At 39.2% G+C, this 25,716-nt stretch overlaps 1 protein-coding gene across 3 annotated transcripts; it reads right to left on the reverse strand.

The window, feature by feature from the left end:
- Window positions 1-5,742: 5,742 nt before the first annotated feature.
- Window positions 5,743-24,894, reverse strand: CD200 (CD200 molecule). Of its 3 annotated transcripts, XM_060149342.1 has the most exons (6): window positions 24,763-24,894; window positions 20,931-21,012; window positions 17,435-17,755; window positions 14,820-15,092; window positions 12,660-12,767; window positions 5,743-7,047 (listed from the first exon to the last, which is right to left on the reverse strand). In XM_060149342.1, the coding sequence occupies exons 1-6, from the start codon at window positions 24,772-24,774 to the stop codon at window positions 7,040-7,042; spliced, it is 804 nt and encodes a 267-aa protein (XP_060005325.1). In that variant the 5' UTR covers window positions 24,775-24,894; the 3' UTR covers window positions 5,743-7,039. The 3 variants fall into 3 exon arrangements, with proteins under 3 accessions (XP_060005325.1, XP_060005326.1, XP_060005327.1); XM_060149343.1 differs by lacking the exon at window positions 12,660-12,767; XM_060149344.1 differs by lacking the exon at window positions 20,931-21,012 and having other exon boundaries at window positions 24,763-24,885.
- Between the last annotated feature and the right edge of the window lie 822 nt (window positions 24,895-25,716).

Here is a 25,716-nt window from a genome sequence, read left to right on the forward strand (position 1 = left end):
CAAGCTGTTTTTAAATACATGCAGGTACGTTTATTTTGTCTGTCCTTAAGTTTTAAATTTCTCCAGGAAAAGAATTTTTTTCCATGCCTCCCTCTGCAACTCTCTCTCAGGACCCAGGACAGTTGGGTGGTTGAAACAGTGCTTCATAAATGCTTTCCACTGCAAGATACATGCTGCTGTTCTGATCACCGTAAACAAAGCTAACAGAATATTGATAAAATAGCAAAGATAAATGCAATGTTGCTCTCTAACAGCTATATGGTTAGAAATTATTATATATTTAATTGGTATAAAAGCCAGTTATCACAAACTTCATCTAATGACATTATCACCTCTATTCCATCTTTTTATTCAAGAAACCAAGTCAAATACGAACCCCAAACCTGTGAAATCACTTTTTTTCTTTCTCTTCATCTTTTCACGATTTTTGTAATGTTCCCTTTAATACGTTTTGCTTTTGAAACCTGATGAGTGGAAATTCATTCAAGTCTGACTTTATAAGTGTTAGCTTTATAAGTGATTCTTGGGGCTTTTTAAATATTTGTTTTTAATCTGATATCTCTGGAAACTTTCTCCTCCCTAACCAAGAATGTGCTTGCTCTCTCTCTCTCTCTCTCTCTCTCTCTCTCTCTTGCATCAAGATCCACCCACCCACCCTCAAAATTACCTTTGCTGAAAACAATCAAAACTATTCCAGTCAAGGGAAAGAATTTTCCAGAATTTAAGCATCAAGTCAAAACTACATATTATCTATCAAACCAGATGTTTACCTGTTTGCTGCCAGAGAAGCTGGAGGTACATCAAAAACCAGTGACGGGAACAGCTTTGAACCTCATGCAGAAGGAGGCAGTTCAGGAAAGTTTGGGGTTCCCGTAAGCCCTGTGGGCCTGCAGATATATTTAAACTTAGGAAATGGTTTTTCTTGGCTAACCAGATTACGGCAGGCCGTGTAAGTCTTTCGTCTGTAACTACATTGGGAATTTCTGCTGCCTGGTTTTTTCCTGTGTCCTGGTAAAGTCCTGCGTGATTTTAGTGAGTCACTTAGCATTCTGAGGCCTGTTTTCTTGTCTCTGAAATCTCTTCATTCTGACTTTCTATGATTCTAACTCAGTCTCTTTCACTGCCTCTTGGCATGCAACAGGAAGTATCAGCTTACCCAGGGGCATAAGTGTCAGTCAGCTCCTGAAGTGTCAGGAATTGCTGATGATCTTTATTTACATAAGATGGTGGCTTCTGATGACACTTTGAGGGTAGGACCCAGTCAAATCAAATACAACTTGGTAGGCCTAGAGTTCCCTCAGAGAATATATTCTCTCTTTCCAAGCGATTTGTAAATTAAAGTAGGCTCTAAGACAAAGTGGAGAAAAGCATCTCCTTTCCCCAAGTGGTTCCAGCTAGGCATGGGCAGCTGCAGAACTAGCTTGGTCTCCCAGAAACTCACTGGGACAACTGAAAAAGGGGAATAAAATTCTAAGCTATCTTTGAGCTATATTTCACAAATATAGCTAGGCCAGGGCTAGGCCAGGGCTACCCACCACTGACGGTATCAGTGTGCTTCCATCCAACTGGTCACTGTTGCTGAAATTTTAGTGCTTCCTCATGTTTCTTAACTAAGAACCACCGGGTTTACTAATCAATACATTACAAAAGAGCATTTAATTAAAGACATCATCTGACTTATTTTTATATGAGATATTTACAATATTGTCTTTGATTTATAAGAAGGGAAACCAATGTGTGTACAAGTTAAGGGAATTATATACAAAGCTAAACAGCAATGACAGATCCAGAATCATGTGGTATTTGAAATGCATCATCTGAGCAGCTGGTCTTCAGTGCCTTTTGCTGTTGGACTAGAAAGTGAAAGCTACTTCCAGAAAAACACAACTCTCCTTTTGAGTTCCAACTCTTTGAGTTGAGTGCTCCACTCTCTAGGCTGATATGATTTAGGTGAAAAGTACCTAAGTATCTGTTGAATTCTCTGGAACCTTTCAAATTCTGGTAAGGTCCTTCTATCATGACATATTATCAAATCTGGTAAAGCAACATAATTCTAGGGAGAGCTTTCAGCGGTATCAATTTTTGCATCCTCTTTAAGTGTTTGGAGAGCTCTCTGCCATCTCTTATGGCAGGTGGTGGCTGTTAATACTCTGGAGCAAGGTGGCAAAACTGTATTCAGAAGCTGATGCTCAATAGAAAGGACTTTAACTTTTGTGGGATTTTTTTGGTTTGGGTTTTGTTTTTATAGGGTGCCGGCATGGTCGGATTCTGGAAGGTCTCTCTTCCTGGTTTGCAGACAGCACCTTCTTGCTAACTTTTGTGTGTTTTATTCCTTTGGTCCTATCCTCAGCACAAGGAAAGGCCAAATCATCCTAGATGATGTATTAGGGTCCCTAATACAAAGACCAGTAGGTTTTCTCTCTGTTCATCCAGAAGGAAGCTCCCACTGCCAGCACTCCTATCTCCACCTCAACCCCACATCCACTTCTGGACAAGGGTGGGGCTGACTGTGAGAAAGAACTGGGAAGGACATGAGGCCTGTGTTGTTTCAGTGGGGGTTTTGAGGTCACAGGGCAGACACGCCTCAGCACATAAACTTGCGCATGTTGGGAGCTATACCCCTTCATACTTGAACCTTTACAGAAGACAGACTTGGTGCACACGCAATTTAAAATTGAGGACATGTAAATTCAGAGAGATTAAATGACTGGTCCAAGGTCAACACATTACTAAACATCAGGGATGGAACTTAAACCCCATTCTTTTGGTTCTAAATCCATGATGCTTGTCTCTATGCCTTATGACCAACAATTTCTAAAAGTCCTTTTCTACTCTCTAGTTCAATCATACTCTCCCACAGGGAAGGAGAGATGCTCCAGTACAAAGCTGTTTGAACTACTCCTCCCTCCCATAATGTATTGGCATAAAATTGATTTGTTCAAGAAATACTGCTTGACTGCTTATACTAGATGCGAGGGAAAAGCAAGCAAGCAAGCCAACATTTTTAAAAACCTCTGCCCTTATGAAGCTTACAATCTATTGGAAAGAGACAGATAATAAAATAAACAAGTAAAGTATGTAGCATGCTAGATTTTGATGGATGCAAGGGAGAAAAATGAAGGAGAGGGAGACAGAAAGGGTTTGTTGGGGAAAAGGCTTATGTGGCCACCTTTGGGAAGAACATTCCAGGCAGAGAGAAAAGTAAGTGCCAAGGTCCTGTGGTGGAAACCTGTCTGAAAGTTAGTGAAACAGCAAGGAGGCTAGTGTGGCTGGCAGAGCATGAACAGGAGAAAGAGCAGCAGGAAGTGATTTCAGAGAGTATCAGGGAGCCCAATCATGTACAGCCATACAGCCCACGTAAAGACCTTGGCTTCTCTCTAAATAAGATAGGAAGCACTTGGAGATTTTGTGAAAAAGAATGACATGATTTGTCTTGACCTATATTTTAAAACAGATGTGAGAAGAGACTAAAAAGGGGAGAAAGCAGAAGCAGAGAGATTAATTAGAAAACTATGTCAACAATCTGGGAGAAAGATAATGATGGTTTGGGCCAGGTGGTAAGATTGGGGGTAAGAGTTGGATTCTAAATATATTGATAGAGCAAATAGGATATACTGACAAGTAGGATTTGGGATGAATGACAGTAAGAGTGGAGGGAACAGAGAGAGCACTGGGCAGGAAGTCTGGGATTCTGAGTTGGAGTTTTAGTCCCATGACATGCTTTCAGTGTTACCCAAAGAAAGTCACTGAAAAGTTTAAGGCTTCATTTTTCACACCTATAAAGATGGGCTTAAAAACCTTCCCGACCTCACAAGGCTCAAATGAATATGATGTCTATGCAAAAGTTGGCTTGCTTACAATTGAATCACAGCTCTCTGTGACCCTGTCCAAGTTTCTTAGCCTAAGTGACTGTGGTAGGGAGACTGAAGTCCTATCTGGAACATTTTGAGAGCAAATATAAAAAACAAAAACATTACAGTTGTGAAGAATTACTTTAGGAAGCTTTATTTTTAGAAAGTTAAATCTCTTTCCTGACGAGCTAAATAACCATAGAAGAAAGTTGGTCCAAGAGAACTATTTTAACCAAAGCCTCATAATCCGTAGTCATACTATGGGATTTTGTACTCTTTGAACTTGTATTTATGAAATGTTACCTAGTTGGTGGTTAATAAATTCCAACCGCTCCCCCCAAATCTTCACCTTCAGTTTTGGTTCTATTTAAGCACAAAAAACTTCTTTTGGTTTCCCTTATCTCTGAGCTCATTTACCACCACCCTGGGAAGTTTCTAAATTTTTACTACCAAGAAAACTTTGTGATTGAGTTATTCAAAGTGACTCAAATATTTACAACTTTCCCAACCTTGCTGAAGCATACAAAGCCCAAACTGTCACTTTCCAATTCATAGATTCGGAAGAAACTCCCCTAATTGAAAGGTTCAGGATGAGTAAGGGGCAGTTGGTGAGACCCTCCCAGGGGTGAGAGGGCAGGAGTCACAAGGCAAGACTGGTGCTACCCGGGGATCTGCCTTGTCAGACAGAGCCATGTGCTCTGAGTCACACCTTCCACCTCCTCTCTTTGCTCTCTATGACCCTCCCAAGTCTTTCCCATCAAAACCTACCTATTTTAAGCCCAAGTCTCTCAATACCCTGCAAGGTAACTGATAAGCCATTTAATAAGCCAATTTAAGTTGAATTGCTAGTGAGGAAGAAGGAGTAGACCTAGGCCTCTCTGCACTTTAAGCGGAACTCCCAGAAAGATAATGGCCTAACTAAAATTATGGTGGAATGGTGGAATGCTTAGGCACTGTGAAGATAGCTGTTTCATAAAGGAGAGCCTTTGGGAGAGACTCATGAAATCTCATAAGATGGTCTCCTTCTTTGCCTATACGTTAAGTGAGCAGTCCTCAAAATTGTCCTTGAGACCATTTCCGGGGTTCCACAAAGTCAAAACTACTGTCATAATCACATCAATTCCTTATTTTCATTGTCTCACAAGTGTGCTGCGGAGCTTTCCAGAAGCTACCTGATGTGTGATGTTGCTATCACTCTGATGACTAATGAAATGCATGTTTGTAGATTTTTGTTTTTAAAGTTTATCAGTTTTAATCTCAAATATGGTAAATATCAACAGACATAATTCGCTTTACAAGAAAGCTCTTTGGGGTCCTCAATAATGTTTTTACATGTGTAAAGGGGTCCTGAGACCTTTAAATGTTTGAGAACTCCTGCTTTAATTTACCCTGTCTGATCTGGCAGCTGAGATACCAGAAAAAACAGCAAAACCAGAAGCAGGATGATAATTCCTACTACATTCAAAACTGTGTGAGCTAATCCATTTGCAAAGGTTGGTATCTAAAAGCAAAATCAGATTGACATCTATATACTAATATGTATAAAATAGATAACTAATAAGAGCCTGCTGTATAAAAATAAATAAATTAAATTAAATTTTAAAAAATCCCCAAACAAACAAACAAAAAAGCAAAATCAAAACAGCACATATAAGGAAGTACTCCAAAATTGACCGGGTCATATCAAAAGGACACAGGCACCAACATGAAGCAGCTTTCACTGGTCAGATCAAGAACATCTGATCTGTGACGTTGTGACAAATCATAAATGCCAACAGCATCTTTTAGGGGGTAAGAGATGGGAGGATTTCACACACAGAGCAAAAATATACAGATTATCATTAATGCCCACATTTTCCACATTCCCTATGAGAATATCATGAACCAAATATTTAGAGTTGACACTTTTAATTATTCAGTATATTAATACAAATATACGAAATAATACAGAATTAAATAACATACGAAAACCTTACTAAATATATAAATATTCAATTCAACAGTGAAAACAACTTAAGTTTTAGTTTTTAGTTCCTAGGTCACTGGATAGAGACAAGAAGGCAAAAGATACTGAAAAAGTCACCAACTTGGTCGTATGATTATTTAAGAGTTCAAAATTGTTCCACTAGTTAGAACCATATGTTTACAACAAAGGGATTTGTACACCCATACATGCTTCCTCTGCTATTGTGAGAAGTTAACTCATGAGAAAAGAAGCTGGGAGAGACACAGCATTTGAACTAGCTGACTGCTATTCAGGAAACTTTCTAAATGCCGTATTTTCTAAATATGTCTTCATTATACTAGGCTGAATTTAGAATGACTAAAATAGGGCTGGGTTATATTATGAAACAAATGGATGAGAAATGCATGCCTTTTTAAAAATGTGAGCTGCTGAGACTAATAATATTTAGTCTGCTATAAAAACAGATAAGTAAAGTTAAGGTTGCCAACATTACTTCACAATAAATTCAGTTCCGCTTCCACTGTGGTTAATATCACAGAAGTACATGAAGAATAGCAGTGAAACTGAGGGTTCTAGAAAGACCAGTTATTAGCAAAACAGTAAGCAGGTGGTGGACTAGATACCAAGTGATGAGGAAATAGACTTAACGGGCCAAAGAAGAAGGGAAGAAGAGGTGGAATAGCCACAGAAAGGCAAAAGGTAGTCTCAGAAAAGTTCTTTGGTCCCTACCTTCCTGTATTCTTCTCTCTCTTTTTCATTTCTTTTCTCTTTGTTTATTCCTTTTTTTTTTCCTGGAATTACAGCCATTTTTGGAGCAGAATGGCAAATTATTTGGTCCAAATCCTTAATTTTCTGTATGCAAACGTGGAAGCTCATTGAGATAGTGATTAACATAGAGTTGCCACCAGTTGGAGTCAAAGTCAGTCTCTGAGCAGTGGCTCCTGATTCTAAGTCCAGTACCCTTTCAACAGCACAACATGGCATTGTTTTACAAAATCAAGTCCTACAACAGACCTGAGAGGTAAAATGACTTCCTCTTGGAACTCACAGAAGCATTGGGTAGCCTAGATGGCAGTAGAAAGTCTTGAAATTCTTACGCCTTTGACTCCAATTTCTTTTGCTCTTTTAGGTTCCTTGAAGAATGACCCTCTTTCTCCTGCTTGCCTCCTGAGTCAGATTCAAGTAGACCAGGGAATAACTTTCAGGGTTCTGTGTGACTCCTCTATGGCTCTGGGTAAAAGAAAGATCAAGATATTAACTTTGAACATTTATAATTTCTATTCTAATAGATTTTAAGAAGATAAATAACAGAAGGATCAATAAACACAGAATTCTTCTGTGTATATTTCATCAGCCAAGAGAAGGAAGTAGACATTCCTGACCCAACATGATGTGAGGCAACTGTGACTCTCTTTAAAAGGACCTGAGTAATTCTAGGAAATAATAGTTTGCTATTCCTAAGTAAGACTGTACTTGCTCAGTAATACACTTAAGACTACAAGAAAAAGAACACGTTCAAGAATTCCAAATGATCTACATGTATTTTATTTATAAAACCTTGGGCTTTGTTTCCTGTGGATACTCACTTACTGGAGATCGGGTTGGGAATGGTCACAAAGTAGACAGATAGAGGTCCTTTCAAGGTTATTAGCTTTCTAGCACTTAAACTTGGAGCATGTGGGCCTCTCTACAAGGCATGTAAACAGTGAAGTAAAAGACCTCGGATATCATCTTGGTTCCACATCTCACTCTCCATGTAATCTGAAGTAATTCTTTACCAGAAACTGCAAAGTTCTGCATGTTTTAACTGTGCCAACATTTCCAGTATCAGTGATCTGTTCAGCCGTGAAAGACAGAACAGCTCAGGCAAGAATGCCCAGGCTTATGGGTCTGTTAGCCACCTACTTTGTGATTGGATTTTGTTATGACATTTTGATATGATGGGTGGCATTTGCACCCATTCAAGGGTGAAATTTTGTAGACAAGTAGCCTTGGAATGCAAGATTCCTCCAAGCAATTCTAACCTAGTCGGTTCAATAAAGATTGCTTCACACTTTTCTCATATAAAGCACCCTTTCTTCTGCTTGGAACTAGAAGGACACTGGGATAGAGGTGAAGGTTACCACTCACCCAGCCTTCATCTGGAAAGTGTAAGTACAATTATTTGGCAAAGCAAGGATTCTCATTTTTTTTGGAAACATATATCTTTTGTATTATCTTTCCAACTAATCACCAATTTCCGCAACACAAATTATTTACTGAGCACCTCTGTTATTTGATGTAGTACTAAGCTTAAAATAGGAGAAAGTCCATCCACTGCACTACAAATAACTAAATTTCATTTCTTTTTATGGCTGAATAATATTCCATTGTATATATGTGCCACATCTTCTTTATCCATTCATCTGTCGATGGACACTTAGGTTGCTTCCATGTCCTGGCTATTGTAAAAAGAGCTGCAATGAACATTGTGGTACATGACTCTTTTTGAATTATGGTTTTTTCAGAGTATATGCTCAGTAGTGGGATTGCTGGGTCGTATGGTAGTTCTATTTTTAGTTTTTTAAGGAACCTCCATACTGTTCTCCATAGTGGCTGTATCAATTTACATTCCCACCAACAGTGCAAGAGGGTTCCCTTTTCTCCACACCCTCTCCAGCATTTATTGTTTGTAGATTTTTTGATGATGGCCATTCTGACTGGTGTGAGGTGATACCTCATTGTAGTTTTGATTTGCATTTCTCTAACGATTAGTGATGTTGAGCATCCTTTCATGTGTTTGTTGGCAATCTGTATGTGAAGTAAATCAGAAAGAGAAAAACAAATACCGTATACTAACACATATATATGGAATCTAAAAAAAAAGGTTCTGAAGAACATAGAGGCAGGACAGGAATAAAGACGCAGACATAGAGAATGGACTCGAGGACACGGGGAGGGGGAAGGGTAAGCTGGGACGAAGTGAGAGAGTGGCATGGACATATATACACTACCAAATGTAAAATAGATAGCTAGTGGGAAGCAGCCGCATAGCACAGGGAGATCAGCTTGGTGCTTTGTGACCACCTAGAGGGGTGGGATAGCGAGGGTGGGAGGGAGACGCAAGAGGGAAGAGATATGGGGACATATGTATATGTATGGCTGATTCACTTTGTTATACAGTGGAAAATAACACACCATTGTAAAGCAATAATACTCCAATAAAGATGTTAAAAAAAATTAATAGGAGAAAGTGACATGATTCCACCCAAGATATAGTGTTTACCAACATTATCATTATTAGCATTGCAAAGAACCTATTTATAAGGTTAGATTATTGTGAAGCGAACTGAAAAAAATCAAGGCAATTATATAGATAATGTGGGCTTAAAAAAACCCACTTTTACCTGAAATAGTTAGATACTTGAAGAAAAGTGAGGTTTGGAATATGCATTTCATATGATTGTCTAAATCTTCTATTGGTTTCCAAATCAGCCTTGACCCAATCAAACACAAGAAGACTGCTACTCAAAATAAAGATTTCTAAAAATTAGGTGATTATCTATGATGATCTGCCCCAAAGTGAAGTTGTTGTTTCTGAGAAGCTTGTGATCATTGGTGGGTTGGCTAATGAGAAATAAAAGATTATCCTCAACCTCAAATTTTACTTCACTGTAGTATGTGTGGAAGGGGCAACAACTGGCTTTAACAGAAAGAACTATCATGAAATGATGGAAAATTTCCCTAGGAAATTTTAATTTCTTCCCATTTTCTATTTAGTAATAAAGTACTGATTCATCAAAGAAAAAAAGAATGTTCTTTGAAAACCTATTAACCTATTATTGTATTGCTGTAGTCTCATGGGAAGTAATTGTGATGATTCCATTAGGAATGGTGCAAAGAGAAGTCACCTCTAGCTCATCACTAGTACAGCTTTACAGTTGAAAAACCCAACATCACACTCTCTGGCATTATACAGAATCACAGGAAAACTACAGGGAGCCTGACTTCTCTATGAAAATAACATCTGTCATTAGAGATTACCCCTCTGTCCACAAACTATAAATTTGCTTATGTTTTTGTGAGCAAGAAATTAGTGATTTTAATCTAAAATAAACTTTTTTTGGTCATTTATCTAACAAAGAGTTGAACTTTACTTAACAGACTTTTCTTACTTACCAGATTTGTCTTACTATTGGGCAGCTCCAAGGAGATAACTCTTTGTCTACTCATATTCAATAAGCTCAGGAACTAATTCATCTCTACTCTTTCTCTCCCCACAAACTCTGAACACACACACACACACACGCACACACACACACACACACTCTCACACTCAGTTCCCCCTCTCCACTTCTATTTCTGTTCATATCACCATTTTTTCAGGTCACCAGGTCCAGAATCTTGGTGTCATTTTTGACTGATCATGTTTCCCCACCCATCCAAAAGTTTTATGTTTCAGAAGATAATAGAAAGTAAAAGAGAGAGAGAAAGCAAAAAAACACAAAGTAAGGGTAAAGAAAGATATTCTGTAATAACCTAAATGGGAAAAGAATTTGGAAAAAAATAGATATATGTATATGTATAACTGAATCACTTTGCTTCACACCTGAAACTAACACAACATTGTAAGTCAACTATACTCCAATATAAAATAAAAATTAAAAAAAAAGAAAGATGGAAAGCAAATGTGGTAGCACTATTCACTTTCATCACAAATTGACAATCAAAATTTGTTACTTGAAGAAATAAAAAATGTCTCTATCTTTGATGATTTTCTTCCCTTTCTCCCAGCTTTTTGTACTACTTAAGTTTTGGTCTTAACAAACCAGTATTCCCTCAGCCTTGAGGGTTTGTCTCCAGCATAATTGACATTTGATTTTACTAGCTATTTAAGTATATGGAACCAAATAATCTTAAGCTGACTCGCTTCACTTCAGCAACTGAATAAGGCATTGAACAAACATATTTCCCAGAAAATACAAGACTTAATGAACAAAGGACAATTATTTTGCAAATGCCCCTTTCTACTGAAATTTACCTTGGGCTTGAATAGGTTGTATTATAAGATTCTTGTCCAAGGGGATTTTTAAAATGAATTTAAACACTTCATACTTTTCTGCTTGTACTTTACAGAAGAACACAGTAATATCAGCAAGCACAGACAGAAATAAATGCAACTAACAACAGCACCTTTCAAGTCAGGAAACTATAACTGAAAGAACATTCCAGCAGAGGTCAGGAGACCAGGATTCTAAACCTAGGCCTGCTGTTAACTAACTGTGTGACCTTAGGGAAGGAAGTCAACTTCAGTTCCTAACTGGAAAAGTGAAATGTTTGGAAAAAGTGGAATCAAACGGCCTTCTGCCTTTGACATTTTGCAGAGTGCTAAGGAGTTCTATGGGTTTAGGTTTATGTGCAATAAGATTATCTGATTTGCAACCTCCTGTCCCATAAAGAACAAATCCCTTTATCTACTTTTGCAAAAGGGTCATTGACACTGGTGATTTGTTGCTTTTCTTATAAAGTCACAAGAATTAATCAGGTGTTTATATAAGGCTTATGCAAAATTAAATGTTCAAAAAACTTAGAAGGTGAAAGATATTCGTCTATGAGACATAAAATAAAAAGGAAAAAAGGTAGCATTTGAGTGAGTTTTTTTTTTTTTTTTTTTTTTTTTGTGGTACGCGGGCCTCTCACTGCTGTGACCTCTCCCGTTGTGGAGCACAGGCTCCGGACGCACATGCTCAGCGGCCATGGCTCACGGGCCCAGCTGCTCCACGGCATGTGGGATCTTCCCGGACCGGGGCACGAACCCGTGTCCCCTGCATCGGCAGGTGGACTCTCAACCACTGCGCCACCAGGGAAGCCCTGAGTGAGATTTTTAATAGAAATGTAAAATAACACTCAAAGCCAACATTTTTTTCTTTCCTCTCTGTCAGTCATGTGAGCTGGAGAAAACTCCCATACCACCCCTTCACCTTGGGAAATTCCCATTACATACAACATAAACCGCAGCTTTGCATTAGCTTTCATAAATTATGCACTGTCTTCAGAAACTAAAGAAATTTAATTCTTCCCAGCTGGCTGACACCTCTTGTTTGATACCATCTCTTGTTTTATATTGTCTCACAGTGTTTAAGACTCAGCATCTATGAGGTACTGAATTTGCAATTAAAAAAAAAATGGAATTGAACAAATCCCTTTGAAAATCTACCCTTCCATTCATTCACTCATTCATCTTTTAATGAACATTTATTGACCACCTGGTATACATAAGGCACTGTGATAGTTGTTGTAGGGGCTGGAGAGAAATTAACAGTGTATAAGGGCAGAATGACATGATGCAGTTATTATAAGTATGGATCACCTGTACGTTTGCCTAGAGTGTCTGAGCCATAGTGAGGGTATAACATAGAAAGCACTACTCAATTAGTGATCATATCAGACAAGTTCACAGTCTCTTAAGTGGGGTAGCTGACCTGTGGAATGCTGTAAAAAGAGAAGAGATTGTCCTGGGTAGAATGAACACAGCCTGGGTGCCAAGACTTCCCTGCTTTTACCATTAGATGATTCCATAGTGATTGAATAAACATTTTCCACATGTCCTCTCATCAATCCTTACTCTGAATTTATAAAAAAATTGGCCTTTAAACCATCTTGGCAAATGAAATGCAGAAACTAATGTCCAATTGCAAGAAAATGACACTGAAGTGTTTTAAAATACCATCAACATTTATGTATTCTGGAAACACCAAACCAAACACATGGTTGTCACCCCTTTACTTATATCTTCATTTTACCCCCAAATTGTCATTAAACAATCATTTTTTTCCTTCTTTGTACTTCCCATGGGGACTCACCTCGGTCTTGGTTCCGACGATGTTTCCAGTATAGTAGGATTGAAATTAAGACCAGAAGAATTACCAAGGAAACAATACTTAACAGTAGTGGAACTGAAAACCAAAAGCCTGTGGATATTGAAGGGAGAAAAGGAAAAACAAGTCATAAGTGGAAGCTGTAGAGGCAAAAAGCGATAAAGAGACAGTTGTGATGAGTTTTTACTAGAGCTGAGCTTTCGATGAAAATTCTTCTTAAATATATATATATATACTGAAGTCTATATTCATGACCTCACATTATTTTAATAACATTTAAATAATAATAATCACTAACATGTTTTATGTTGTTACTAAGTTGTAGGAGCTTTGAATGTGTTACCTCATTTAATCCTCTAAATAGCCCAAGAGTTAGGTCTTATTATAATTATCTAACAGATTAAAAAAACAAACAACTGAGGCTCAGAGAAGTTAAGTAAGCCCAAAATCAGTGTAGTAAGTGGTAGAACAAGGCTTGCTCAGAGGTCTGTTTGCCTTCAAAGCACATATTCTTTGCCATACTGTCCATTAAAGTAATATGTTTATTGAGGAATTGTTGAAAAATACAGAGAAATATAAAGGAAAAGAATAATGCATCTCGTGATTCCAACCCCCAGGAATAACTCATCTCAATGTTTTTATTGTGTTGCTTCTAATCTATGCCTTTGTTATTAAATCTCTTTCCAATAGTCAATAGATGCAACTTAGCCTGAATGTCAGCCCCTCAGTGTCACTGTGTAATACAAAGGCAGAAGAAACACTCCCTGATTTGCGAGTCTCCAGCATCTTCTCCATACCTTTATCATGGAATCTGTCACATCATACTTTAACTGAGCACCTTCAGATTTGTCTAATTTCACTAGTTCTAGTGCTCGACATAATGCTTTAAGCATGAAAGATTTTTAGTAAATGTTCGCAGAATGAACAAACATACAAAGGATACATAAACATTATAAATGATATGTCAATTTGGGCACTCTTGGAAAGACATGTTCCTTTTCAGATTTTTGTTTTTCAGGGAAATTTACCCTTCACCGTGGCTGAATCTGAGGATCTCTTCACAAATGTCCAAAGCTAATACTGCAAACCTCTTGAGCAAATTTACCTAAACGTTTACTTTTTGATTAGTCTGCTTTTTCAAGGACCCCAGAAATGACTACAGGATATGTTCACTAGAGGCCACCATACCAATGAGGTCTAAACTTTTCCAGCTTTTATTGTTTACAATGCGCCCAGAAAAAAAGCAGCAATATCTTTTTATAGGAGGCTTACTGCTGAGTGCCTCATCCAGAGTTAGTGCTTCAAAACTGCATAGAGAAAGAAAACTGTGGCTGTCATCACTAAAGTGTCCTGTCTCTAAAACCACCGCTTTCTTTATTCTCTCTCCCATAATCTTTACCTCTTGTATTGATGAGGCCCAGAGACAGCAGTTTAGATAGAAACGCAGGAGAGCAAAAGAGGTCCTGAACAGGAGGCAGTTTATTTTAAAAGAGGGTGAGGAAAACATCTCAGATTGGCCCCCTTCCTAAAAGCCCCTTTCCCACAGCGTAGATTATGCAAAGGTTCATCCTGGATGTGGCTTCTTCCAGGAAAACATCCTAATCCCTCCAGATTGAGCTGATGCTCCTTTTCCCCTCTCTCAATCCTCCCATGGTGTACCATAGCTGTCTTTTTTTTTTTTTTTAAGTAGAGAAAGGTTTATTGCAGGGCCAAAGAAGAACAGGTGGCTCATGCTGAAAAACACGAACTCCTACTAGAGCTTTCTTATTGAAGCATTTATCATGAAGTTTTACAATTGCCCAGCTCCTTTTGCATTCCCTCCTAGACTAGAAGCTCCCTGTGTGAAGGGACTGAGTCCTCACTGTTGTGTTTCTGGCATAACAAATGCTCAGTTAGTAGCACGGAAGAATAAATCAATGGATGGATCTCAGCAAAAGCGTTCAGTATGTGGGCAACATATCACATCTGCCAAGGTAAAATCGGCTTTATTGGCTTCCTCAACTCTGTTTTTCTTTCCCTACTTATCCCATTCTCTCCCTTATCATCTCCTTTGCTAAAGGCCAAGAGGCTCTGCAGAGCATTCATCACCTTGCAGGTGTGTGTCCACAAATGTGACCACGGTAAATCTTGCCCTCTCTCTCTTACCTTTGTTCACAGTTTCCCTGTAGTCGGTCACAGTCCCCAGGTGCAGTACCTGGCAGATCACCTCCTTCCCCACCTGACTCTTGGGGTCTTTGATCTGGAGGATGCTGGTGACAGACGTTGTCCCATTGGGGTGTGAGAGAATCTCAGTACTGTTCTCAATCTCTGACCCAGAGACCTTCCAGGAGATCATAGGGGCTGGGCGAGCATTGGCAGAGCAAGTGATATTTAGGTGGTCTTCAGATAGTTTATAGTGAAGGAATACTGTGGGCTGTACTGGGACAAAAAAAATGATCTGCCATCAGTCAAGCATGGTGTGAGTGCTACACTCTCCTCAGAGAGATGAGAAAAAGATCTTTACAGAAAGACAGTGGAGGCTAGAAAGATAAGGTAGCACATCCAATCCAAACTGCGGCCTTCTGGGTTCTTTCTGTGTCTAATTCTTTGAATTGCAGGATGGAGGCTGGCCTAGTACAACCCTGTGACAAGTACGATCCTCCCTGTAGTTTGCCTCTAGGAGAATTAGCTGGATGGACAGAAGGTACCTTCTCCCCCAAACAGTGCAGAGCCTAATTATCCTTTTCTCTTCCATGGGCAATGTAAGATCTCTGCCTTCTTCTGGGTACCCCTCTCAAATAGTTTGACAATGACCACCCATTGGCACCTCCACACAAGTAGTCTGCACTTCTCAGAAGCACGAGGGCAGTTTCAGAACAGAGAGCCCATGGGGGGGGCTGCTGCTTAGAGAAAGCCTTTTTCTGTTTGGAACTGGGCCAGGGAGCAAGATGCATGGAGCAGACCTGGCAAGTCCCTGCTTGAAATAGCTATACAAAACGTCACTTAGAAATTCATAGTCAGTAGTCAGAAAATCACAGAATGACAGTTGTAAGGACCGTGGAGATCACCTTATGGAGTTAACAGAAAATAACTAGCTTATGAAAAAAGGACATTATTTTTAGGTCAGCTGTACCCTGTTCCCTTTCAAAAGTCCCTTGATTAATGAGTTCATTTTCTTTGGAATATACAGTTTATCTCTGCTGAGCAAATGTAAACTTGCCTTTCTTGTGGTTGGCTTTGGAGCCCACAAGATAATTAAAGGGCAATGCTAAATGAAAGCTTGTCTGTGCTCAGAAGTTCAAGAAGTGGGTGGGTGGCAGTAGGCTGGAGAAAATGAGCCTATAGGACGGTGGCTCTGTCCAGAGTGCCCAGATTACTAACATCAATAAGCCCTGGAGGAAGAGACATAAGGTAAAGGAAGATGAGTATGGTTGACGTGGCCAGATTGGCAGCAGGGTTCTCTGGTGTATCAAAGAATGACTTAGATGAAAGCTATAAGTTGTGGCTGGAAAGGATCAGTGTGGAAAAGAACTACAGAATTACTTGTTAGAAGATGCAGGAGAGTCTGCTTTTTGGGCAAAAAAATAATACAAAGATTATGAGTAAAGAAGGGGGAGTAGGAGAAAGAAAGATGAACAAAAAAGAAAAAGAAAAGGAAACAGACAGAAATGAGAAAAATATGACACAAGAAGGAAAAGGAAGAAAAATGGTGGAAAGAAGGAAGGAAGGAAAGGAGAGGGAGGGAGGGAAGAAAAAAGAGCAAGGGAGGAAAAAAGGAAAGGAAAGAGGAAGGAAGGATTGGAGGAGGGGAGAGAGAGAGAAAGACAGGGAGACAGAGGGAGAAAGAGGAATGAAAGAAATAGAAATCAAGAAGAAAGCCTGATGCAAGATCCTGCAGAGAGGACTCATTACAGGCAAAATAAGTGAAAGAAACTTGTATTTGGTGTTGTCTTACCTCCCTTGCATTCTTATTTATTGAGCCTCTTCTTATCCCTTGTCCAATATTCTTGGTGTGCACAAACTCTCATTTTAACATTCCTAATAACCCCGTCTAAGTTTGTCGTTTCCCTTCTAAAACTACCACCAAGCGTGCCATCCTCCAAAGTTACCCCTTATTCCTAATTCTAAATTCTTGATCTCAGCTAAGCATCAGTTAAGAAGAAAGGAATCTTATCAAACTAAGCCTCTTGGATTTTAAAAGAATGCTTATTATTCAGTTAAATCCCTAGTAGGCATCAGGAATGAAGAGCCTCTGATGCATGTCTCCTTATCAATCCTGATACAGCTAAACTGAAACAAAATGAGAGGGACCCCTATAACTGGCTCCAGCTTAGCCCAAGCTGGCTTTGTCCTTAGATCCAAAAATACTAAAGCTGTTAGAGACCCTAGAAATGATCTACTTCACACTTCTGGTGCAGATAAATAAACTCTGGTACAGAGTGGACAGGATTCTTCTAGGGTCACATGACTGCTAATTGCAAAGCCAGGTCTGAACCACATCAGTGCTTATAGAGAACTTATCCTCACTATGGTCCTTAATTTACTCTTGTTGACAACAGTATTTGTCAGGGCAAAGATAACTCCAGGCAGAGATTCAACATAGTCCTTTGAACTCTCCAAATAACAGTAACCACAGTTACAGTAGACATGAAAGGCCAAGTGTCCTCTCATGAGCCATTCTGGGGTTAAGATCCTGAAAAACTAGGCACTACCACTACATTCCAAACATTCTGCAAAATAACATTTCAAGCCAGAGACAATGTATTCTCAGAGACTCTCACCAAAGAGAGTGAGGCAGGCTATTCCTGAGATCTTCCCAGAACCAAAGGTATTGAAAAGGCACTTGTAACACCCTTCATCTTCCAAGGTGGTATTCCAGAAGGTAATGGTTGAGTTCATGAGTCCCAGCTGGGTGATGTTTATCTTGTCCTTATAGGCAGGCTGGACTACAACCCCATGGTTCTGGCTAAAGGTGATCATGTTTTCTGGGCTTACAGCCTTGATTTTTTGCCATGTCACAATCAAAACTTCCTGGGGATCTTGCAGAGAGCATCTTAAAGAAGCAGGTGCGTTCAGCAACTCTTTTACATCTTGGGTCTCCACTTTCATCATGGAATCATAAAAAACATTTAAATTTTAATACATACACAAATATACATTTTTTGATTAAAAACAATGCACGTTCAAAGTCAAATTTAGAAAAGGTACAGAAAAATGCAAAAAAAAGAAAACGTTTACCTACCTTCCTGATGTTGCTAGAGAAATATAAGTTCAAATATTTGTTCAGTCTTTAAGAGTAGCAGAGGAGAAAAATAAGAAAGCAAAATCCCAGTGACCAGAAATTACATGAAGAATCCCTGTAGGCTGGAAATTAGGTGAAGTGAGGTTGAAGATGGAAAGTGCCAAATAGGATAGAAGCATCACCAAGTGAGTTTATGCCTGGAGCAGTAACAGGAATAAGAAAGGGCCAACGGACAATAGGCAGAGTGATTAGTTTAAGTGAAGAAGGTATAGCAGCTCTGGACATTCCACACACATACCTGCAAAGGAAGGAGCAGCAGTAGTGATGTCTGCCTTCAGGAAGCAGTGGTGAGTATAGGAACACAAGATAGAGAGATATACAGGACAGTGCTCCAGGAGGCTGATAGTACCAGAGAGATTTGACCACCAAATGACAATCTACACATTCCCCTATTTTTACTGTATGCAGTGCAGAATATAAGGTATGGCAATAATTTCTTCCCCCTCCAATGCTGGCTAGTCATATTGATATGATAGATGACTCAATGGGAGATCTCAATAAAACAAATAGCCAAACATTTGAGAAAGTTAACACAATGATAGAGGAATAATAAACTCTACAAACCCAAGAACTCACCAAATGAATAAAAATATCATAAATAAATTTATTTGTTATCATAAATAAATTTATTTATTTATTATCATAAATAAATAAATTTTGATGTGAATAAATGTGATATCTTAAGTGTGAAAAGGAACCAGCACTGTAAATAGTAGAAACTATAGATGCAGAAAATGAGAAATGTAAACTCTTAACAGACTTAGCAGAATGAATATCACTGAAGAGTAAATTAGTAAGTAGGAAGACCAGGTCATAGAATTTTTCCAGAATGTAGCACAAAGGGATAAAGATATAGAAAGGATTAAAGAAAAATTCAAAGACTAGAATGTTTCAGCATGAGTCCAGTAAGCATTTTAAAAGGAGAGAAAGGGGAGAATAGAAGACAAAAACACTGTAAGGAACAAAAATATATTTTTCAAAATGATAAAAGGAGGAATCTAAAGTAAGACATACTAATCATGAATCTTCATGCACCTAACAACATAACTCTGAAATATATAAAAACCTAATAGAACTACAAAGAAAAATCCATAAATCCATAATCATAATGAGAGAGTTTTTCATTGTTCTCTTGGAATTTTCACTTCCACATATTAAAAAAATAAGTAAGCCGCATAGCACAGGGAGATCAGCTCGGTGCTTTGTGACCGCCTGGAGGGGTGGGATAGGGAGGGTGGGAGGGAGACACAAGAGGGAAGAGATATGGGAACATATGTATATGTATAACTGATTCACTTTGTTATAAAGCAGAAACTAACACACCATTGTAAAGCAATTATACTCCAATAAAGATGTTAAAAAAAGTAAGTAAAGCAATAAAATCAAATATAAGGATATAGAACATTTGAAAAACAAATTTTTATATATAACTTATTATATATGTATGTGTAGTATGTGCATATGAGCATGTATTTGTAAACTTTTACCCAAAAGAAAACATACAATCTTTTCAAACAACATATGGAACATACCCTCAAATTGAACTTGAAATAGTGTACAAAAAAATGACCTTGAACTCTGTCCATAATGCAATAAAATGAGAAATTTACATGCTTCTTTTAACTCCTTAATTACACCAGAAATCATAACAAGAATTATAAATCACTATGAATGACAATAAGAACATCATATATTAAAATCTGTAGAAATTTACAAAGCAGTTCTCAGAGGGAAATATTTAATCCTAACTTAATTTACTGGGAAACAAGAAAGACTGAAGAAAATGAATACACACAGATACCCAAAATTCCCACCCCACCCAAGAAATGATAAAAGGAGTGAATTAATAAAGTTGAAGGCACAAATTAATAAAATGGTACACAAAATTTTGACTTAAAACACCAAATCTGTTATTTTTTTAAGACTAATAACACAGATAAACTGTTAGAGTAATTAGAAAAAAAGAAGGCAGCATAAACAAACAAACAATATCCACTCAACAACATCAAACATGAAAAGACGGGCATAGCAACAAATACAAATTGGAACCCACAAGTGTTGCATAATTCCAATTTTAGTGAGGTGTACTCTTGGTAGATGTGAAAAGTTCTGGGGGGAATACCGGTTGTTAGGACTGGGGTTTCCAAAAGGTTTGTTGGGATTTTGCAGAGCAGAGATCTGAAGAAATTGCTGCTTTTAGAATAGAGAGTAGAAAAGGGATCAAAACTAGAGTTTTAACTTCTTGGGTAACTTTTCTCTCTGACTAATAATTTAGTGGAAGGTTTATAACTCTTCGCTGCATATATGAAACTCCATTTAGGGTTGGTAAATCCTATGTTGTACATGGTATGAAACTTCCCTTTCCTACCCCTGTGAAGGCTGATGTAGTACAACATCACGCAGAAGGTGATAAAAGGCCAGCAGCAAAGTGAGGTGTGTTCTCCTATGGAACCGAGGAGAAGGGACTGGCACAAGTAGGAAATTCAGCAGATGAGTGGAGAGCATAGGTGTATGTTTTATATGATAGACTACGTGAACCTACGTAACTTCCATATTTCATTATTTTTACTATTTTTCTGTGAGAGGGACACACCCAAATTTAAGGCTTATTACCAGACTACCTTCCCAAAAGACCATATTCATTCACACTCCCTTAGGCATTCCCATATCTTTACAACCATAGGGAATTATTATTTTAAACATTATTCAATTTGATAGGTGAAAAATGATATCTTAATTTAGGAAGAATTTTTTCATGTCTGGTTTTATCTAGGAGAAGTTTCTTAATATTAAATTCTTTGAAAACATTGGAAAAAATGTGGAAAGCAGAAAGAACCAGTCCTCCAAACGAATTACACACTTAAATAATTCATGCAGACAGATGAACTAACACAGCACAAACAAGAGTGGCCAAACGTTTCCACTCCAAAAACTGTGTTTCCTGGATTCCACGCAGGGGAATTGAGTATCTTTACCTTGTGCCCTGCAAAACATCATGGCAGCCAAGAACCAAATCAGTTGGAAGGTAGACAGATGACAGAAGAGCCTCCTCAACACCTGAAGACAGAAAGCAAAGTACAGAAGTGGGCATTTGGATGTGGACAAAGCTAAGGAAGCTTCAATCTAATCGCTGTTTCAGGAAATGCTGCAGCTAAAGTTTTAACCACCGGAAACCTTTGGTTTTGTGGAAGCAGAACCAGAGACTATAAATGGAAGAAATAACAGAGGGTGCTCAGGATATGGGAAGGGAAAAGCAGCAGTGTGGTTCCTTCATTATGGCCATCAATAAGCAATTTGAGGCCTTGCTTCCAAAGCCACCACTGTCAAGACTGCTGGGAAAACAAACTGCCATAAGTATACTCAGAAAACATAGAGACGGCAAATGCTGAAGAACATTCTCTCCCCAGATAATCCACATCTGTTTATATTAAAAATGTAACTCAGGTTGTAACCACTTGGCAGCATATGTGACTGCTGAGGTAGATTTTCCTGCAAATTTTGCACAGTTTATGTAAATTTTACCTTTTCAAAACCAGTAATGGCTTTATTTTTTCTTCATTGCTTTATGTTCATGTGTCTGGCAGAAATCCTTGGCCTTTTTACAAATCATGGTGGTATTTAAGGGACTATTATTCTGGGTATAATTTTGCTATAAAATGAGAGAGTGGAATGGAGACAGAATAACTTTACTCTGCAGCAGCCCCATGGCTGGCTTTGGTCCACATTAGTGTGTTCACCGTAAGGGGGTAGAAGCAAGGAATGTAAATTTTCCCTATATTTTTTCCTATATTCTATATTTTTCTATAATTGAGGTATGTAAGAAATATAGGTTTCTCTGTATTTTTCTTTAACTTGAACTTTATTTTTATTTCATGTTGCCATTCCAACTAGAGGTAGAGAGTTAATTTCAGTCAATATCCCATAATCTCTGTCAGTTTAGCCCACCAACACTTCACAATTGTCCCAAGCTCTGGAACCGCATCCACAGTCCCGGGAATGCCAAGCCGTGGGACAGGACCATTAACCCTTGGTTACAACCATCTATCCATGCTGGCACTATGTTCCCCTCAAGTCATCCTGCTCATCGGTTTGTGCAATTAAATCTTGTGCTTACAGGATGTTCTCTCATGTTTCCCGATTCTCCAGATTCTGTGCTCCTGGATTCTTCTGTGCTGAACAAAGGAGAATTCTGCAAGGCTCTCTGACTAGACTCCCATGTATCTGTCCCTCTCTGTTTTACAGTTCCCTCGCCATGATGGGCAGGCTTGCCTCTTCCCACAGTTCCCCACAAGAAAGCAAGGCACAGGTGTTTTCTGTTCTTTGATTTCAACACCTACCTGTAAGTTCTATTCACCACCCTCCTGGACTCCCTACTCCCAGGGGCCAGGCACAGAGCATCCTTTTCAGGACACAAACCGACACTAGTCAGTCCCTCTTTGCTCTCCCAGCCTAGGGTTAAAGAAGCTGCTTCCTCCATCACCTTGTATTCTTCCCATCAACTTTTTCTCGGATGAAGGCCTGTCCTTGGCCTTTCAGCATTTAGGCTTTTAAAACTCAAATGCTTAGGCTTTTGCTATTTCAAAACTTTGGCTTCTGAGTGTCCATCAACAGATGAATGGATAAAGAAGATGTGAATGGATAAAGAAGATATACAATGGAATATTACTCAGCCATAAAAAGAAATGAAACTGAATTATTTGTAGTGAGGTGGATGGACCTAGAGTCTGTCATACAGAGTGAAGTAAATCAGAAAGAGAAAAACAAATACCGTATGCTAACACATATATATGGAATCTAAAAAAAAAAAAAAAAGGTCATGAAGAACCTAGGGGCAAGACGGGAATAAAGACACAGACCTACTAGAGAATGGACTTGAGGATATGGGGAGGGGAAAGGGTAAGCTGGGACAAAGTGAGAGGGTGGCATGGACATATATACACTACCAAACGTAAAATAGATAGCTAGTGGGAAGCAGCCACATAGCACAGGGAGATCAGCTCGGTGCTTTGTGACCACCTAGAGGGGTGGGATAGGGAGGGTAGGAGGGAGGGAGACGCAAGAGGGAAGAGATATGGGGATATATGTATATGTATAGCTGATTCACTTTGTTATAAAGCAGAAACTAACACAACATTGTAAAGCAATTACACTCCAATTAAGATGTTAAAAACAAACAAACAAACAAACTTTGGCTTCTGAAACTAAAAAGTTTTCTTTGGCATTCGAATTCCACACCATCATGCCACATGGAAATCCAGGCTCTAGCAAAGGCTGTGATGAGGAATGCAAATAGTTTGGCTTTCCGAGTAAAAATCTGTCTTTTAGGATAAGAGAGAAAGCAGACACACACCAAAACACAAGATGTACGAACTGGGGGCCAGCAATGTTTAAGAAACAGAAGCACAGTGATTGAGGCAAAGGGAATTAGAAAGAAAGCTTTGCTATTAATTATATACACATTTCCTCTGGCTGACTTGAGTTCAGGCTAGCACCAATATTAGATGTGTAAGCTAGGACAAATCATTTTACCTCTCTGAAATGCAGAAAAAAATAATAGTACCAACCTTCTCTCTGTTAAAAAGACTAAATGAGATAGTATATGTAAAGCTCCTAGAACAGTGACTGATACAAAGGACTAAATCAATGTTGCTGTTATCTCTTTGGGTTACTATGAGAATTAATTAAGCATTTAAAGTACTTAATACAGTGCCTAAGGTATGGTAAAAGCCAATATATATTAGGTAACTTAAAAAAATTCATTAATCAGATCACACAATAATGGAAATAGAGAGGTCCATTTATAACCTTTGTCAAGAGGGCCAGGGTTCAGAGGCCTGGGTCTTACCTGACAGCTGCCTATCTACTTTGCCCCTATACATACCTCTTCCCTGAAAATTTCTAGGTCCAAATCCTGATCCTGCCACATACAGTCACATGGACTTGGAAAACTTAACCTCTCTGCCTGTTTCTTTATTTGTAAAATTGGATAATAACTCCTCCTTTGAAGGATAGTGGTGAAGATTAACAGCACCTGGCACTCAGTAAACACTAGCTCTAAGGCCACCATTCTCCTTTATTAAGGAAAACAGTGAAATAACTGGCTGTGTGATCCTGCCAATAAACTATATACAAAAAAAAAAAAAACCACCTCCAGGCATTACTTGTATTTAGATTTTAATTTTTATTATTTTTATCAATTACCAATGTAAATGAAAACCCTCTCCTTCCTTCATTTTGTCATATACACAGGTCCTGAATAAACAAAATGTCTGTCTCTCGTGGATACCCAGGGTTTTAACCCTGATTTATCCAATCCTTTATGGCTTCCCAAGGCAAAGACCCAGAGGATGCAGAAAGAGGCTGGAGCATCACAGAGGGCGCCAGCTCTCCTGGACAGCCTGAGCCTGAAATTCTGCAACCCCACCCCAGGTTTCAGGGCCAAAACGGAGCCAATACAGCACCCTCTATCCCCGCCGCCAGCGCCCGCCTCCCAGCCCAGTTCCTGTCTGAGGATGTCAAGGATCTTCGGAGAAGCGTCTCCGGAGCCTGCGCCTGGCAGCATCCTTTTTCCAGCGCACTGGGACGGAGAAGCGGAACGCCAGGAACGGCCTGTAAACCACCCTTTGGAAGGCAAAATCCGCTTCTCAGCAAGGTTAAGAGCTGAGAGGAAAGCGCTAGCAGAAATCCCACCTCCGAACCAGACTGGGGAAAGCCGCAGCCCGGAGCTCTCAGCCCGCCACCGCCCCAGGGCCGCCGGAGCGATGTCGCCCATCCTGCGCCCCCTTTCCCACGCCTGGCCCGGCTCACCAGCCACTCCATCCTCGCTCCTGGCCGCGCGGGGTGTTTGGCTTCAGCGGGGAAGCCCGGAGGGATCTCACACCGGACCAGACTGAGCTCCTTCAGTTCTGTGGAGCAAGGATGCGCCCCGCCAGCGCCTGAGGAGAGCTGCCTCACTCCTCCTCCGACACAAATACCCCTCCTCCCCACCCCCGCCCCGCCCCCCAAGCAGAGGCGTGAAGGCCAGTTTTTTCCAGTTTACTTGTAGGGGATAAAATAAAATAAATAGTACTCCTCTTTTCCTATCTTCAAAACGATTCGCAGTTTTCAGAGGTGGCAACTGGGGAAACAGAAAATATTTGAAAAAATATACACCGTTTCCATTTTCATTGTACAGACAGAAAGGAAACAGGGAGAGGTGGGAAGACATGGATTGTTCGCTGCGTTGGCGCTTGGAGGAATGGCAATCTACACTGTGCAGCTGGCAAGTGCGAAATGATTTTTGAGAAACGTTACACAGTTTCCACAATTGCCACCTCGGAAAATCCAAATATTTTGAAGCTGAATTTAAACAGTAGGCATTTTACAAAACAAATGGATATTTATTTCTATCCAGAACCAAATTATATATTGAAGCTATCAATGCTGTGATGATCTCTCCTCTCACGATGTGACTGGGTTTTTTTCTCTATGTGTGGAGTTTTCTTTCATTTGTACTGATGATAAGGATTCTTCTCATTTTATTTTTTTATTCTTTACAAGTTCCAGAGTTCTTGGCTCTTAAACAAACAAAGACAGACAAACAAATCAATGAAGTGTTCAATTCCTAAAGCCTTTTCTGTTTTCCTAACACCACCCCTATGACAAGGTGCTGGGACAGAGCTTTTACCTAAGGGTCCATGGGGCTGTAAATTCCAGGGCGGTAACGAAAATAATGACTGATTTTCAGAAAAACACAAACACATTGACAGGACTAAAATATTC

The sequence above is a fragment of the Lagenorhynchus albirostris genome, chromosome 5 (assembly GCF_949774975.1).
Source record: "Lagenorhynchus albirostris chromosome 5, mLagAlb1.1, whole genome shotgun sequence".
NCBI lineage: Eukaryota > Metazoa > Chordata > Mammalia > Artiodactyla > Delphinidae > Lagenorhynchus > Lagenorhynchus albirostris.